We start from the raw sequence: 18,694 nt of genomic DNA on the forward strand, positions 1-18,694 counted from the left end.
ACACCGGAAGAGTGATGATGCCAAATCTCTGATCTGCATGAGTAACTGCTAATACTGCTACTAACGAGGACCTGAAAAATATAACAATGGTGGGTCAAAACCCTTAACAAGTTCTTTCTACGACAACTCAAATAGAGACCCAAAAAAACTACACATCTATAGCTAACTCATGCAATAGCTGCATAGTCAATAAGTATATAAATAAATATACACACTAAAGACCCTCACTAAATTAAGGCAGCCTCAACCGTGTAGTGGGTATCATGCAAATCGCACACAAAGGTGGTCACGAGTCCTCCTTCTACCAGGGTACACACATCCCTAATTCAGCTACCCATCTCACTCAGCAATATACACCTCAATCCTAACCACTGATCCCAAAACGTCAAGCTTGTATCGTGGTACACATAATATCATTATAGATATAATTAACCATATCATGACAATGGTTAACAGATAACAACCACGCCTATAACTTAACAATAGGCTAGAAGTTATAAAAATAAATAAAAGGCATATCCCAACAATGGCATGTCATCCATATCCTCACAATAGCCTGACATAAAATGAGTCTAAACTTATTAGCCAGCTCATCCACAAAATGCCCCCATACCCTGACAATGGTGCATACATAGAACCAAATCCCGACATTGATCCTCAAACAAATCCAAACATATATATATAAGGCTTCAAGATTATAAAATACAGATATGAAATTGATTATAATCATATCATATCATAATATCATGTACATTATCAAATCATAGAAATGACCTATAATTTATTTAAGTTTCCTATATCATGTATCTCACATAAACTGAATCTTAAGCATGCTGATATTTTATTTTACAGCCAAGTAAGAATTCTCCAAATACATCTCCTGCTAAATATTTAATCTTAATTGTTAAAACAAATTAAAAGATTAAAATCATAAATTCTTTATTAATAAATTTAAATTGCATGCATCGTTGTATTGCACACTTTTCATGCTTGTCCACACACATTTTTCATTCACATTGTCCATGTCATGTTCTTAGACTTAGAAGAGACTAAACTTAGTTTTTGGACCATTTGGTATGCATGTATAAGACCTAAATGGAGTCAATGGCCTTGAACCGTAAAAAATGCCATTTTGGAGCCTTTCCTAACCTTCTACCCAAGCAACACCCATTGCGCTGCATTTTTTCGTTCGCGGAAGGAATACTGCCCAAGCATAACTGATTGCTTAAACCGGTTGTGCTACATTTTTTTGTTCACAGATGGAATACTGCCCAAGCGAAACTGGTTAATTGCTTAAAATGCAACCGGTTGCACTTTCTGACCATCTTCCTATTCTGACATGGTGACTTCAAACAACTATATCTCATTCGTTTTAAATACAAATTAGATCAAATTTGTGCTCAAACTGACGATATCTTTTTTTTCCTAGTTAGTACTCACACACACATGTCTCTTTTGAGACTTGAACCCCTGACCTCCCTTTGGGAGGTAAGAAGCCGATACCGCTAGGCCACTGGCCCATTGGTCAAACTAAAGATATTGAAGTAAGCTTTCCAATGGTACTAGTCTTACTCCAAAATTCCAAACACAAAAAGAGTTATACTATATTTGTGAGGACCGGTCATGAAATTCCTTAGGTTAAGAATGCTTATTTGTGAGGAAACTATTCCTCTAATGTCTAGAACCGTATTACAAGTTTTTAAATGTTTAGTATGACTTAAATGGATTTCACTTGACTTGTTTAGAGTCGAATTACCTTCTCTCCTTGCCTTGGTCCGTTGTATGTCCATGTGATCAAAGTAGGCTAAGTTGACTTTGACTTTGTTGTTTCGCTAAACATTTATTTTTCACATGTTCTTGGAATGCATGTGGAATCATTTTTGTGTCGATGATTTCTTATTCATGGTCATATTATGCAGATGGGCTAATTGGATTTTAGCTTTCGTATTTGGGACTCGGGCTTCGTGCCTGGTTTCCTTGGGGTTTGGGGCGTGACAAACCCAATAAGGAGGATCAAATTAATCTTTTTATGTTTTTTTAATGTTCTATTATTGAGGTATGGTCCCTATGTAATTATCCTAGATGGCATAGGAAAACTGCATAAATGGATAAGAGTTGGATATAGCTTCCCACTAAGATTTCTCCGCAATATCTAAAAGGACTTAAAGAATTTATTCAGTTGGCACGTGGTCATACTGACAGTCTCAATGGGGTCCGGTGTCCATGTCGTAAATGCGTAAATATGATATTGATGAAAATGACAGAGCTAGAGAATCATATGTATAATTATGGGATGTACAAGCGTTACACTCATTTAGTAAGGCATGGAGAGGGCATTCAACAAACAAATAATGATCACATTGATCATTGTGGTGATGATGCTATTATGGATGATGAAGATGATGATATATTGATGAGGTATATGAATTTTTGGAAGATAACACACTAGAAAAACCATGCAAAGGGATTTGCCAGATGTACAAGGGAAGCATCATCCAGTGATGCTTCCACTTTTCCAAAAGGGGAAAAGCGAGAGAAGATAGCTTTGAATGTTTGTCCAATAGCACTTGACTTTAGTATTATTCCCTTGATTACTGTAGAAAGATTGATGGTAGATCAACAAGCACTCTATGAAGGTTTTGATCCCTTTAAGCGTGATCTCCTCATCTTTTTCTTCAAATCTGAAATTTTAAAGTAGAAAAACAATACTGCTTTGATGACCGGTAGCAATAAATTTTCAATGAAAATGAACTCTGATCACAAAGAGAAACACATCCTAAATAACTTGTGTGAGTAGTACCTATGTTCTCAAACTAAAAAATACAATCTCTGCAAAAACTCTCAAAGGCTCTTTTAGGGTTTGAAAATAAAGCTTGTTTGTATAACCTTGTCAAAAAGGTAATTGAATTGGTCTTTAAAAGAACTTTCCATTATGGTTCGAGCAAACAGAACCAATTCTGCAAACAATACTGCTATCATGCAGAAAATTTTATTATTAGGAAGTATGTACAACACAGCCATCATGCATATGCAATAATATGATTAAATTATGGGAATTAAGTTGATGCCGAATTATACCTTCCTATATATATATATATATGAATTGTCTATTTACTAGGTAAAATGTACCACATACCGATCATGTTCAGGCAAGCCGATCAGGGTGGTCATAACAGATTATTGCCCCGGAGGTCCCTGCGTGTCAGAATCAGGACATTTTGATTATAGTGAAACTGCATTTGGAGCCATGGCAATTCATGGCCAAGAAGACACTTCGTCACACTGGAGTTGTGAAAATCGATTATGCACGGTAATCCAATCTCTAAATTAAACCAAAACTTATATATATAATTATATATATATACACACACACACACAATTGATATCTTGGATACTGGTGAGCAATGAATTTATCTACATTAGATATTATTATTATTATGTTTTTTTTAAATAAGTGTTTAGATTACAAATTTAATCTTTTACCTACTACCTAAGTTTCTTGCACACTACACCTTACACCTACCATATTACAATTTATAGGTTACTTATTCACCACTCACCTACTCCCAACCTTATCCTATTTATAGACCCTATTTTACTACTTACACACAATGCAATACATATATTTATCTCTCTCAATATTTCTAACAGTAAGTACCTTGTATGACATTTGGATTAGGGCTGATCATGGTTCGGATGTCTCAACGGATTGGCAAATTGTAAAACCAAACCGATCCGTGTGAATACTCAAACCGAATCGAGCCGATCCGTGGAATAACGGATTGGATCGGTTCGGTTTTATGGATTGCACATTTTCAATAGATCGGAGGTCGACGATGTTGTCGTGAGTATAGAAGGAAGAAGATTTGTTGAAGAAGAAAGAAGATTTGCCCTGTTGTGAAGTTGATTTACCAGAGAAGAAAGTAAATTTGTCGGAGAAGACATAGAAGAAAGAAGATTTGCCGGAGAAAAAAGGAGATCTGCTGTGCTCTAGCTTTGGCTGATGAGAGGCGACTCTCCTATGTGAGAGTGTGTACTATGAAATGAAAGAAACTGTTATGAAGTAGTGAAAATTTGGATATGTCACGCTTTTTTGTTTGTGTTTTTCCTGGTGTTCATTGTGACTATTAAAGAAAGACCATAGAGTTCAAAGTTGATCCGGGGTCCAACCCATAATATTTCTTGGCGGTGGTAGTGTTGTTTCAAGGTGGAGATGGTGATCTTGCCAGTGTGGATCTAAAGGAGGCCTTGAGTGGAGAAGACAAATGGAGGGCAATGCAACAATCATGGGGTGCAATTTGGAAGCTCAACGCCGGTGGGTCACTGATGGCGTTCGGCCCTCCTTTTCGGTGCACCATTATGTCAGATAAATTATTTAATACATCTTTTAATTTAGTGGTTAAATGCGGAGAACTCATGTAGTCTCTTAATATCATTACTATTAAACTAATTAAACATACAAATAGGTCAACTGTCAAGGGAGCAATATATTTTTTCTTCCCTCAAAAGAAAATCAACTTACTAAGACAAATCATGTTCTTGCAAAAATCATAGAGACTAGATTACATTTAAGGTACTTAGTAGGAACTAAATCCCACAAAGAATGATTCAATTCAATGACACCACCAATCTCCATGAATCTGAATTACTGCATCAACATTGATTCCTCTTGTCATCCCATTCGCACCTTTTCTTTTTTGCATAAGATAGACCAACTTCCAATGACAAGTGAAATTACAGGATGTATATTGTGAAGCGCATGATGAATATCTGAGTTCCATGCAATTTCACAATTTTAAGGTATCGATTCTTCAATTTCTTCTGATGTGCACGACGAATCAGAGCTAAGCTTCAGGCCTTTGCCATAAGCAGCAATTAGTAAAGCCTCAGCTCGGCCTGCAAGTATCAGAAAATCCAGTGGACATTAAAAATAGTGAAGAAAGGATATCCTGGTGAAAAACACTTTTTAAGACATTTGTTGCAGAAACTCCAACTTTAAAGGTTGTTCGCTTGTCATAAATAATGCTATTATGCAATTTTAACCCAATTTATATACAAAAGCTATGATAAGAGGACTGGTACAAGTCCAATATTCAGCCTTGTTACCAAAAAGTGGCTGCAGCAGGGTTTGGACCTGGGTTTTGAAGACAGCCCATGCTTTTACACGTGGGATGAACAAAGTAAAAATATAAAGTGAAGATAGGAAACCCATCACTTGTAATGATACCATTGTGGGGAAAAATTAAAAAATAAATAAAATAAAATACTCATGTCCTCTTCTTCACGAGGCAATGTTTAAATTCTGTCTACCAGACTGTCAAACAGGATAAGTCGAGTTTTGGGCACATTTTCTACTCACATGTGAACTATGTTTGAGGGTGATTACAATTTCTAGCCCTTTTTGCACAATTATGACAGATTGCATAGTGTGAGATTCCTAAGGTTTGAGAAAGTGTGTTTTAAGGAGGGTTGGTCGCTACGTAAGCGATGATGGAGTTTGTTTTAATGGAGACTTCTGAGACCTTTATATGGAACAATACAAAGATGTGAAACAGGAGGTATTGTATAATTTGGACATCCAATAACCAACACTTTTGCACCATTGTAGGAAACGAAGTTGCCATATCAGTTGTTGCTTTTTAAAAAATAAAAAATAAAAAATAATAAAAATAATAAAAGCTAGGAATCAGTAACAAGTTAGCTTGGCAAGATTTGCTGTGAACACTAAATTTAATACTCTTCGCAATTGTACACAAGTTTTAGCTATATAATGAACCTGAGAGAGCCGATATAAAAGGAAATATCTGCTCAAACAGTTAAGTTCTAGTTCTTTATTTTGACGGAATGAGAAAATGTTAGGTATAGGAAAAGGGTCCAGGACGTCAACGAACAGTGATACAACATTGTGAAATTACGTTGGCTGACCAAATTCCCCAAAGGGAGAAGAGGAATGGACTAATAAAAGAAGAGAAGAAAGGAAAAAAGAAGAATAGATTCTCCACAAGACCTGGACGTACCCTTATGTCTCATCAGCTAAGAATTTCGGATATATTCAGAACTTATTTAAACTAAAAATGAAGGGACTATTTCATTGAAAACAACAGTTTTTTGAGAAGTTCAAAAGAGTACTCTCTAAAGTCTAAACTTAGGTCTCTTATAACTCTTTTCACAGACCAATTTTTCAATTAAAACAAAATTTCAAAACTATTTTCTATCTTCAATTTCTCTGATAACAAAAACCTAATTTAAAAACTGAACTAAATATGCCCTAATAAGGAATAGTTATCTCTAAATGAGTTCTCAATTTAACCTAAAAAAAAAAAAACCATGTGTAGGCCAAGATAAAACCCCAAATTTCATAAAGCACTGAACCAGCATCATGTTGATAGAATTAAAACAAGTAACACCCATAAAACATTGGCTATCAGAATTTATATTGCAGGGAGTGGGTAACTGAAAAAAAACAAAATAAAGTTAAAAAGGAATAAACTATGAAGATAAATAAGATGGCCGAAAACCTTCAAAATGAAAAGTTCCAATTGTTTGAAATAGTGTAGGCTCGTCTAGAAGTTGTTAAAAGAACGTTGAAGAAAGCAAGTTGTTAGAGAGTGGGAAATAAAGAGGTTTCTGGTAGGTTCATCCAAATTCTGTCTTTTACGATTTGCTTTCATTTATGAAATTATGAAAGAGGTACTTTAAGCAAAGTTTTGTGAGCTTTCGGCTGAGCTGGATAAAAGAGTGGGGGTAACACATATTGATAAGCGCCGAATATTGCATATTCAAGCGCCCTTAATTGCATGGTTTAGTCTATTTAGCATGTTAATAAAGTGTGTTTCACATACTTTCTTGTTTATTTGTTATTTTCAGGGCTCATCTCTAAAATGGCGTAAAAGCAGATTTTTACGTGCTTTTTAATGAACAAGGTGTTTGGCGAGCTACGGAACCGGCAAAATGGACTGAAGTTTAAGATCACACTCAGCCTGGGAATGAGGTCAAGCCCGGGAAGCTAAGCAAGAAGGAGAAGTCAACCTTGAAGGATAAAGCTTGGCGTCCAGACGCACTCTCCAAGTGCATTTCTGGCGTCCGAACGCCCTTCATACATCGTGACCAACAATATTCAATTTGCAAAAGTTGAAATTCCAGTAGCCAGAAGAATTTGCATCCGAACGCTCAGACATGCGTCCAGACACCCAATGCCACAAGCCCCGTGAGCCAGAGGCCAGCGCGCGCCATGACAAGCCTATGGACACCTTGCGTCCGGACACAAACCTGCAAACTTTGAAATGATTTGAAATTTCAGTTATTTTTCTCTCTCCTCTCCACATGACTGCACGATTTTAAGGGCTTTTGAACCTAATTCTGCAAGAGGAGTTTATATACACATGTATCATGTTGTATCTTATATCATATATCATTTTAGAATTCAAATTTTGTAAGTTTCTAGAGAGAGAAAGTGAGGAAGAGCTAGGGTCCTTGAATGTTCTTGGGCGTGGCTGCCATAGAGCTGAAGACGGAGGCTTCCTCTTCAACCATTGGAGCTTCAACCACCACCAGGATGAGCTAAATCCCCTCCTAGTGGATTGAGGTAGCCTTGATCAAAGTAGTCATGTAGTCTTTATAATTTAATTTGGGGAATATTATTGTATGTGATGAGTTTCATGAATAAGAAGATGTATTTTCAATTTGTGTATTAATATTGAATTGATTTACAATCTGGGCAGAATATATATATGTATATATATGTATGTATGTATATATATGTATGTATGTATATATACCATGTAACTCTTGTCTTAGAGGCATGATTATATATTTATATTCTTGATAACTTTATATGTGACAATGAAGGTTGAGTTCATGAAATGGGATCATAGGCATGTAATGTATGAATTTAGATAGATTATGCTACACCCCTAGATTAACATAGTTAGGCAGATGGTCCATGCCAACCAAAGATAGTCTATGCTAGAAAATTGATTTCATGTGCTAAAACTTGTAATGTCAAGACCTTCATAGGCCATGCCTAGGGAAGATGGCTCATACCACATCGAGCCATGCCAACCACAGATGGGTTATGCTTAGTCTTGAATTACATGAATTTCTGGAAAATTGTTGTGGTTGTTTTATACTTCTACACTTTAGCATCGCATGTAAATGTTTCCCCAAGTTATTTACAATTAAGCATAATTACGAGGTCTTGGTGAACTCAATTCCCTAGCCTCCCTCTAATTGTTATTTTAATCTTTGAATTCAATTTATTTTTATTTAATTTATGCAAGTGACAAACAAACAAAACAACTCTTCAAACAATCTTTTGTGACATTAACAAACAAGAAATTAGTTTTTGAAACTTGATTGCCATAAGCTTCGCAATCTTCGTGGATTGATACCCCTACTTAGCCGCTTTCTCATAGTTGTTAAAGGCTCAAGGCGCACTAAGGCGCCAAAGGCCTCCTGGAGTCTAAGCGCAAGGCGCAGTATAAGGCGCGAGCCTGATCGAAGTAAGGCGCATGTAGATAATAATGCATATATTATTATATATATCCATAATCAAGCTGTAATTGTAGTTAATGTAAGTAATGAACCATAAATTTATATGTTTTTTGTCAAATATTTCATAAGGTTAAATAATACGGTATATGATATAGAACCTTTTAATTTAGTAGTCAATAAGTAAAAAAGAAAGTGATATGAATAAATGATTAAAAAATACAAGGCACACCTTTTTTGAGCCTGGAGCCTACTAAAAAGCGTGAGCCTGAGGGTTTTATGTGAGCCTGATTGAAGGGGCCTGACCTGAAGTAAGTTGAGGCGCTCTAGCTGAGCCTTGACGAGCCTGGGGCTTTTTTTGAGCCTAGGCGCGCTTTTAACAACTATGCGCTTTCTTAGTGAATTCGTGCTCTAGCTAGTGTGGTTTTATTATTGGAGCGCCCTAGCGGACCTACTACATATCCTCGTAGTTGGAACAATGCCCAACAAAATGAAAGCAAATCGTAATACTAGAATGGCCACTTTATCCTCTTCATCTCTACTCTTTCTAGACTACATCGTTGCTTGATCTAAATAAACCAACGACACAAGTTTCTGTATCCACTGTTGTCAGCCATGGTTCTTCGCCAGTTGAACTTTAGGATTGTGGCATCAATTCTGACGTAGAACAACTCACTCACGATTATCTGAGCATACCAAATCATCGCAAATCAAGGAGGCTGAAAAGGTAAGGATAATAGAAGAAATAAATAAATAAATAAGGAAAAGTCAAAAGGATATTTAGAGTATTTGCCAACAGAAGATATTATTCTCCATTACAAGAATTAAAGAAGATTCAGAAAATAAATAAGAAGATTTGGTGTAGTTGTCAACAATAGAAGATAGTATTCTCCATTGCAAGATTTAAGGAGAATTCTGCTCCATCAAATCTCAGATTTCCCCCCTTTAATATTATTTCAAGCTTTCTTTTTTTTTCTTTTTTTTTTGACTTGCCTATATAAAGGCAAGAGATGTAAGTCTACAGACATCATCATTATTAATATAATTTCAATTTCTCCCTTGTAAGTATGTTCTTTGTGAATTCAAGGGTTTAACCCTGTTCTTTATTGTTTCCGCTACGTTAGTTGGTATCAGAGCAAGGTTCCGAATCCAAGATTCACCTTTGTTTTCGATGGCCGGTTCACGAGATGAAAGTAACCCCTCCAGCGATGGTGATCGTAATGGAGTAGCTCTTTTGAGGGCTGAGTTTACTAAGTTCCAGACCAACATTAATCGAACCTTACTTGATATGCATGAAACTATGCGTCAAGTATTGGCGAGATTGACAACAGAAGAACTTAACCGCGAGAACAACAAGCTGCCCAACGACGGTGATCATGGACTTCCTATTGGTAATCGCAACCCAAACCCACCGAATAGGCAACCAACCTATGAGGAAAATGTCGGTTTTGGTAACAACCGAGCCGTACAGGTGTTTGGAGATAATCGAGGTCAATGGGAAACTGATGATTCCGGGGATTTTCGTATGAAGATGGACTTACCTACCTTTCAAGGTCATCTTTGCATTGAAGAATTCTTGGACTGGATTAGTGAAGTTGAACGGTTCTTTGACTATATGAAAATCCAGGAGGAGAAGCAAGTCACATGGCCTATAAGTTGAAAGGCGCTGCATCAACATTGTGGGATCAAGTGCAAACTACCCGCGAACGTGAGGGTAAAGATCCAGTACGTACATGGGTTAAGATGAAGAAGTTGATGAAAGCTCGATTTTTACCCCATGACTTCGAATAGATTCTTTATCAGAAATATCAGTCCTGCACACAGGGAAGTAGAACGATTGCGGAATATGCTGAAGAATTTTATCGGTTGTCATCCTGTTACAACCTAGTGGAACCCGAATTTAGCATGGTGGCCATTTCAAAGGCGGGTTATGATGGAATATTGAAGAGAAAGTGGCGCTGCAACCGCTATTCAAACTGTCTGATATTGTCACGGCGGCAGAGAGAGCAGAATCATTATTGGAGAAGTCGAAGAATCGGTCTCGTGGTTCATATAATACCCCACGTCCTACACATGACATAGGCAAACAGACCGCGGTAGCCCCTGTTCCAATGACATGGCGAGGCATTGGAGATGGTCCAACAAAGGCCAAACCCGCCAGCACCCATAGGCCCTGCTAGAAGGGGAGCCCCAGCTGTGAGAGAAAATCCCTATGCACACCCAAGTATGGGCAAGTGTTTTTGATGTGGAGAACCTGGCCATAAATCTAATAATTGCCCCAAGCGACCGACAGTAAATCTGGTCGAGCATAAGGAAGGCGAGGGTGAGGAATGTGAGTTCCTTACCTTTGAAGAAGAAGAGGTAACTGAAGGAGACAATGGCGAGTTGTTGTCCCACTCTTTAGTCGTGAGGAGGTTGATGTTCACGCCAAAGGAGGAGGAGCACCCGCAATGTCATAATCCATTCCGTACACGTTGTACTGTCAACTATAAGGCATGTGACGTTATTATTGATAGCAGCAGTAGTGAGAACATTGTTTCCTTAACAATGGTTCGAAAATTGGAGCTTAAAACGGAGAAACATCTCCATTTATACAAAATTGGATGGATCAAGAAAGGCTCAGAAACGCAAGTAACTGACACCTGCACCGTTCCATTCTAAATTGGGAAAGTATATGCAGAGGAGGTGCGTTATGATGTAGTCGACATGGATGAATGCCATATGATATTGGGCAGACCATGGCAATTTGATGTCGATGCCACTCACCGTGGTAGAGACAATGTGTATATGTTGAATTCCGGATTTAGATCCCTATTTTCTAGGGAAGAGATTTTTATTTTAGCTAAGTTGAATTTGTGAATATAGAAAGTAGGAGATTTGGTTACTAGATCTTTTAATTTTCAAGTCCGTTAATTATAGGTTAGTTGTATTTTTCTCCTATAAATTCTTTGTACCCTACGGTTTCCAGAATGAATGAAATAAGGCATTACTTTACCCTTTTTTTCTTCATGGTATCAGGGATTACTTTACCCTTTTTTTCCAGAATGAATTAATGAAATAACCGATAGATTTTTTTTTTTGGTCAAATACGGTGTTAAGTCCAACGAGAAAAACAGTACTATCTCAGATGGTAACTCTCAACCAGAGACGGTCCTTCCCAGCAACGAAGGTGGTGTATCAGAAAGCTCTATTGTTCCCATTATAGGGCATAAACTGAACGAACAGAACTATCTTCAATGGTCTCAGTCCGTTATGATCTATCTCACAGGCGCTGCAAAGGCTCCACCGAAGGAAGATGCAAAGTTCAAGGTGTGGAAATCTGAAAACAATATGGTGATGTCATGGTTAATCAATTCCATGAAAAATGAGATTGGTGATGATTTCTTATTCTACGGGACAGCAAAAGAAATATGGGATGCAGCAAGAGAGACCTACTCTGACAATGAAAATACTGTAGAACTCTTTGAGATAAAGAATCTTCTTCATGATCTTCGACAAGGGGAAATGTCGGTCACTCAATACTTCAACACTCTCACTCGTTATAGGCAACTCAATACTCAATACTTCAACTCGTTTGAAGCACTAGAATGGGAATGCCCTGGAGATAACATCAAATACAAGAAGATTGTTGATAAAGAAAGAATTTTCAAGTTTTTGTTAGGTCTTAATAAATACTTAGATGAAGTGAGAGGAAGAATTCTTGGAATAAAGCCTCTGCCATCCATCCATGAAGCCTTCTCTGAGGTTCGAAGAGAAGAGAGCTGTAAGAAAGTGATGATGGGAAATCAAAGCATCACTGCCCCAACTGAGAGTTCAGCTCTTGTTTCTTGCGGAGTGAACTCTACTGGTAATGACAACCGGAATAACAAGAACAGACCACAGTGTGACCACTGTCATAAAGCAGGACACGCCAGAGAAACCTGCCAGAAGATACATGGCAAGCCCGCTGATTGGAAACCGAAGAACAAATGGCAGCCACCTCCTGAACGTGAAGGCCGCGGTTTTACAGCCACTACCGACGAGCAATCGCCTGCAGAAACAACTCTTTTCAGCAAAGAGCAAATGGACCTTTCAGCCAATCTCAATCAAATTCTATCATTGGAACTGGTTCTATAGCACATGAAGGTAATTTTTGAGTGCTTTAAATGCCAAAAATGAGAAACCATGTTCCTGGATAATGGACTCAGGTGTTTCAATACTAAGGAGTGCGGGACTCTACCTTCTTAGAATTGATGACTCTTTTGAAGAACAAACTCAAAGTGCAAATTGGGTATCCTCTCTTTCAGGTGTTAGCTCTTGTGGTGATAGTGCAATTCGGTTATGGCACTATTGATTAGGACATCCTAGTTTCTCTTATCTTGAAAAACTATTTCCTTCATTATTCATTAATAAAAATTCAAAGTTTTTTCAGTGTGAGATTTGTCAATTATCTAAACATGTTCGAAATGTTTGTCCAACTCAACCTTATAAAGCATCTCATCCATTTTCAACCATTCACGGTGATATTTGGGGGCCTTCTAAGGTCAATAATGTTTCAGGGGCTAGATGGTTTGTATCCTTTGTTGATGACCACACTCGAATTACTTGGATATATCTTATGAAAGAAAAATCAAAAGTTGGTCTAATCTTCAAAAACTTCAACACCATAATCCAAACACATTTCAAGCCAAAATCCTAGTCTTTCGAGCAGACAATGGCAGAGAATATTTTCATTCTATTCTCGGGGGTTACCTAATAAGTAATGGCATTATTCACCAAAGTTCTTGTGTGGACACCCCACAACAAAATGGAGTCACCGAAAGAAAAAATAGACACCTTCTAGAAGTTGCAAGGTCTCTCAAGTTCCAAAACATCTCTGGGGAGAAGAAGTTCTTACAGCTGCCTATCCCACCAATAGGATGTCATCTAGAGTTCTTACAGCTTGCCAAACCCTCACCCGAATCTATCCTCAAACTAGAATCATTTCTTCCTTACCATTAAAGTGTTTGGTTGTTCAACATTTGTTCATGTTCACCAACATCACAGAAGCAAGCTTGGTCCTAGGGCCATAAAGTGTGTATTTCTAGGTTATTCTCCCAATCAGATTTGAAAATTAACCTTTCTACCCCAAAACTCATATTCAGGGGGAGAACTCAAACACACAAGAATATCAGTTTTGGCTTCATGAGGATATTGTCAGCCCTAATTCACCAGTTACATTGCCCATTTCACCCATTCCTCCTTCACACAATACCCAGCCAGAGTCCACTCAAATCACAGATTCCCAGAATAACCAATCTGAACCCACACAAAACACTAGCTCTCAAACCGACACACAGGTCGCTCACGATTATTTGAGCATACAAGATCATTGCAAATCAAGGAGGCTGAAAAGGTAAGGAGAATAGAAGAAAAAAATAAATAAATAAGGAAAAGACAAAAGGAGATTTGGAGTATTTGCCAACAATAAAAGATATTATTCTCCATTGCAAGAATTAAGGAGGATTCAGAAAATAAATAAGAAGATTTGGTGTAGTTGTCAATAATAGAAGATATTATTCTCCATTACAAGATTTAAGGAGGATTCTGCTCCATCAAATCTTAGATTTCCCCTTTAATATTATTTCACGAATGCTTTCTTTTTTCTTTTTCTTTTTCTTTTTTTGACTTGCCTATATAAAGGCAAGAGATGTAAGTCTACAAACATCATCATTATCAATATAATTTCAGTTTCTCTCTTGTGAGTGTGTTCTTTGTGAATTCAAGGGTTTAACCCTGTTCTCTATCGTTTCTGCTACGTTAAATTCATAGAAGGTTCAGGGTTCACGTTTAGTCGTAAGATGATCTCAAACCATTATGGATATATTTAATGCATGAAGCAGATTAAGTTTGTTCATTATAGTTCTACTGGGAAAAAGAAAGAAAAAATAGGTGCAAATTTGTAGATGAGAAAGGAGGTGTGATGCACTATTGCACATTAAACCAGCTAGCTGAGCGAGGATTCTTCATAAATTCAATGCTTCGATGTTTACATTTATGTTCAAATTGGTTACTAGTTGTGATTTCACAAAACAAAAATACTAATCACAAACCAACAGTTTTAGATTCTTCAAAATTGATAATGATTGAAATGATCCCCCACCCCCTCTCTTTCTGATAATGATTGCAGTTGCTAAGGCCCTTAGGGTATGTGGAGGAGGCGAAAGGAGTAGCTAGAGATTCTGCAGCTTGGTGTAATTCGAGCCAAGGTGGAGATTTGTGATATTGTGGCCCGAATTTTGTTCAATGCGACCCGATTCAGAGGGCAGCGCCCCCGAGGAAATTATTTTGACCCCTTTTTTGCTTGTGGGACCATATTTAGTACTCTCTTGTAGCCCGATACATAAGGGCACTTAGGGTTTGGAGTGGGGTGTGAGAGAACACTAAAAATTGTGGACAAGAGAGAGAGACTGAGAGCTAGGGTTTGGGGGCTGAAACGTGTAATATCCTGTTTTTCACATAGTGAAATACGGATTTCCATCATGGACGTAAACACAACTTACGTCGAACCACGCTAAATCTTTATGTCATGTGTGGTGATTGTTTTGTCGTCTTTCGTGATTGTTACTTGGTTTGTGATTGTTGTAACAATAGTTTAGGCTTTGCTATGAGAGACCATGTAGTATGGATTTTATGTAATTGACTAGTGTAGTTGATTATTGAGATTAAGGTTATTGTTATTGTTAATGAGAACTTTTGAGACTTTATTGAGTTATTCAGATTTATTAAGGTGCACTTAATTTTATCATTGATGAAACTATTATGAAACTTATGGAATCAATATTTTACAGCTTAGAATTGTGTAATTTGGATGTGTTATGATCCCAGTCATGCACTCGGTTTTCCTGTTGGACAAGATTGTTCAGTTTTCAAACTTGGGGGCATGATATTTACAGTGCATAAGGTGACTTTTAAATGGATTTTCTATCCACTCTCATGAATAAGGAGACTATTTCAAATAATTTAACAAGACTAAAGAGTGGGGATGCAATACGCTACAAGATATATAAGAACTTTTCAAGATTGGAGGAAAAATTTAATACTATTTCTTGAGATCTCTCTCCTTTTTTCTTTTCATGTGTGGCCAGAAGAGTGGGGAAAGGAAATTCTCATATGAAGTGACACTTTGTAGCATGGACAATAAAGCAAAACATGAAATCCAAGCAATAGAGTGCAGACTTTTGATAATATTATGTGCATTCAAACGATGAAGATGATTTATTAATGTTATGTGCATTAAAGCAATGCAGATGCTTAATTATGTTCTTCATTGCGTAATGACCACCATAGGTGGATTGATTATGTTCTTCATGACCAGGAGCTTTGGACCGTAGCTGCACAAACATGGAAGGGTGTTATTTGTTTGTTTTTGAGTTTTATACCTCTGAGGACAAGCATTTTTATCTAAACATCATAATTCTTCCCATATTGTGGTGTCTATGGAGCATAAATAAAGAATTTTGAACACAAGGAAACGTCTAGTCAAATGCAGCGAGAGGGTCGTCAAAATCAAGTATACGGCATATGATAGTAGAGTTCATCTAATATAAGCCATTGTATAGCACGATTTTCATGTGCTAGTTCTTTCTTCATTCATGCATTTTGCTCTTTTTTCTTCAGAAATACCATTTTACTATGGTAAAAAGGGAAGAAATGAATTATAGGAAAAGTTATTTAAAAGAAAATATACAGTTAGCTCTTTTTTCCTTTTGTTTTTCTGATAGCAAATTAAATTTATTTAATAAGATAATAGACAAAAATATGTATATACCATGATCTTTCTTCCTTCTCAGTAAGGAACTCATAGACGGAAACAAAGTTGCTGCCATCTCCCTGCTATCGTCCTGCCAAAAGCCAACATTTACTTAACATTTTTATACACAATTCTTGTATAAATAGCTTATAAGTTTACTGCTATAGTATGAAGAAATGAAGATGGGTGTCACATTCAGACATGGTGTGGGATCCAACTTCTCAAAATAGACAGAATGACAAGGCAGGCAACTTCTCCAATTCACCCACATGGCACTTCAGGTGCGTGATCATCATTGTACCGTATTGGGGATGCCCATGTCTTTGTATAAATGAAATTGAGCATGCATAAAAGAATCATACAGCAATCAATTAAAGGATGTATCAACTTTATATTAAATCCTGGAACAGAAATGTACACATTTTTTAAATGGTCATTATTTTTTTTATTTCTTTTATTTATTTATTTGATAAATAAGATTGTAAAAAAGAGCATTGAAATGAGGAACGCGGCCCATGAAAACAAGCAAGGACCAAATAGGGCCCCTAATCTCTCAAACTGTCCAAAGACTCAACTATCTCCCTCGTAGATTTACAATTCCTCACATAGACCCAACAAAAAAAGAGAAGAAATGATCAAGAATTTCAATTTCCCAATAGGAGTCTCCTCACCATCGAAGGATCTCCTATTCCTTTCCTTCCACAGACACCAGCACACACACAAAGGTGCCACTCTCCAAAAGTCATGGGCTTGGGACCCACTGTACACCCTCTCCAACCCTCAACCATGGTGGCGTGGACCAAGGCATAACCCACTGAACTCCAAACAAAGCAAGGATCAGTCCCCAATTATTCCTAGCCACAAGGCAATGCAACAGAAGATGATGATTCTTCATTCCTCTTGCACATGAAGCACTAGTTCACTACAATATGTCTCCTCTTAGATTTGTCCAAAGTCAGAATCCTCCCACGACAGCTGTCCAAGCATGACTAAGCAGCCAAAGGAAAGCCCCATCATCTTTGTGTGTGCCGCGCATATCATGGGAATCTTCAGTCCTGGCCCTCTGAGTATTTTCCAATATAAAAACTTAAAATATTTGTTCATGGTGAGAGGATGAGTTTTTATACATCACCTGCCGAAACACACACACACATACCCCTACCCCCTATTGTCCTCACGGGGTCTTGAACCCTCAACCTTCCAAATGGAAAAAGGAGAAGATACTTAGCTAAAGCCTTGTGGTAACCACCATATATAACTTTAGAGAAATCCAAAAGATTGCAGACAACTGTTGAGCATCTTTAGTAATCGGTTAATATTCTAGCCTACTGTATATATTAATATATAACCCAGACAAGCTCAGCCTTGCCTAAGCTTGCTCGTTTAACAATCAAACTGAAAAGGTAGGCTCAAGCCCAGTCATTTAGACAAATAAAAGATAGTCAATATAAAGCCGTTTGAGAACAACTTTATTCTTATGCAACCTTAATTACAGCATACTCTTTTTCAGTAATCTTTTTTTAACAATATCAAGTCAATGTCAATCATATATTTTATAAATTTCAAAAAACTAGGAATGAAATTTTCTAGTAGTCAAAGTTGATCTATAATGCAAGCATCTTGAATCTTCATAGTTCTGACAAGGGAGATCATAATAGAGGTTGAGATAGGCTTAAGCCAGTTTATGAAGGATCAAACAGACCTTACTTGAGCCATTTCCGGAGAGTTTAAAACTGTTCTTCCAAACAAAAGATGGGACGGGAACAACAGAAAATCCTGAAGCAACTAAGCTTCCAATCCATAGCCCATACCCAAATCCTCCACTCCACCATCCCTTTATTGCAAAAGAAAACAAGTTTCAGCATGAAATGTTACAAAATGTATAATTACAAATACAGGCAAACTATGGATGCTATGTTAAGAATGCAAGGAAGTGCAATAGAAGAAAGTATAAAACAGGTAAACTGAAACATAGTAGAGTATTTTTATCACAATAAAACAATTAATGTTCAAAAGGAAATGCACAAAACTATTCTCTAGTGGCATCAATGATATAGGCAAGTTATAGATATTTAAAAGTGACTTAAATATTTAGGGGCTTGATTGGACTTGGTCGTGCTTTTAGTTTCCTATTTTATGTTTTCAAAATTTTTAAAACTCACAATTGTTCCCAAAATTCAATAAACAACAGCAAGTTAGGCAAGCACAACAGAACATGTTTCAGAAAGAAAAAAGTAGACAAAGCACATTTGGAGATGGCAGCAATATTCACAGAGTGGGGTGGTAAGGCACAGAGAGTAGCAATACACTTCAGTTGCAACTAAGCATCGGGCATCATGCTAAATTGTTTCCTGTTTCTAGAAGCAATTATTTTGCTTTATGTATAGGCCTTTTAAAACCTACCAAAACAGATATCAATAATAACAAAAACAA

General features: G+C 37.1%; 1 protein-coding gene and 1 pseudogene across 3 annotated transcripts in view; one reads left to right on the forward strand and one right to left on the reverse strand.

Annotated features, from left to right (window-relative positions):
* Positions 1-2,242: 2,242 nt before the first annotated feature.
* Positions 2,243-4,422, forward strand: LOC132270491 (expansin-B15-like; annotated as a pseudogene).
* The window catches only part of LOC132268163 (Holliday junction resolvase MOC1, chloroplastic-like), a 40,298-nt gene continuing 26,023 nt past the window's right edge, over positions 4,420-18,694 (reverse strand). Inside the window, exons 4-7 of one of the 3 annotated variants that reach the window (XR_009469241.1) lie at positions 17,964-18,095; positions 16,280-16,352; positions 7,030-7,276; positions 4,805-4,896 (exon numbers count right to left, since the gene is read on the reverse strand). Coding sequence is in view for 2 of the 3 variants with exons in the window: in XM_059768930.1 (XP_059624913.1) it covers positions 4,796-4,896; positions 16,280-16,352; positions 17,964-18,095 (306 nt within the window). In the remaining variant the exon portion in view is untranslated. Of the gene's footprint in view, positions 4,897-7,029; positions 7,277-16,279; positions 16,353-17,963; positions 18,096-18,694 lie in introns of those variants that run through there. The other 2 variants (XM_059768930.1, XM_059768931.1) reach the window with 2 other exon arrangements.

This window comes from Cornus florida, unplaced genomic scaffold (assembly GCF_030987335.1).
Source record: "Cornus florida cultivar Cherokee Brave unplaced genomic scaffold, ASM3098733v1 CherokeeBrave_3.0.0_Hap2_Chr08, whole genome shotgun sequence".
NCBI classification, from domain to species: Eukaryota; Viridiplantae; Streptophyta; class Magnoliopsida; order Cornales; family Cornaceae; genus Cornus; species Cornus florida.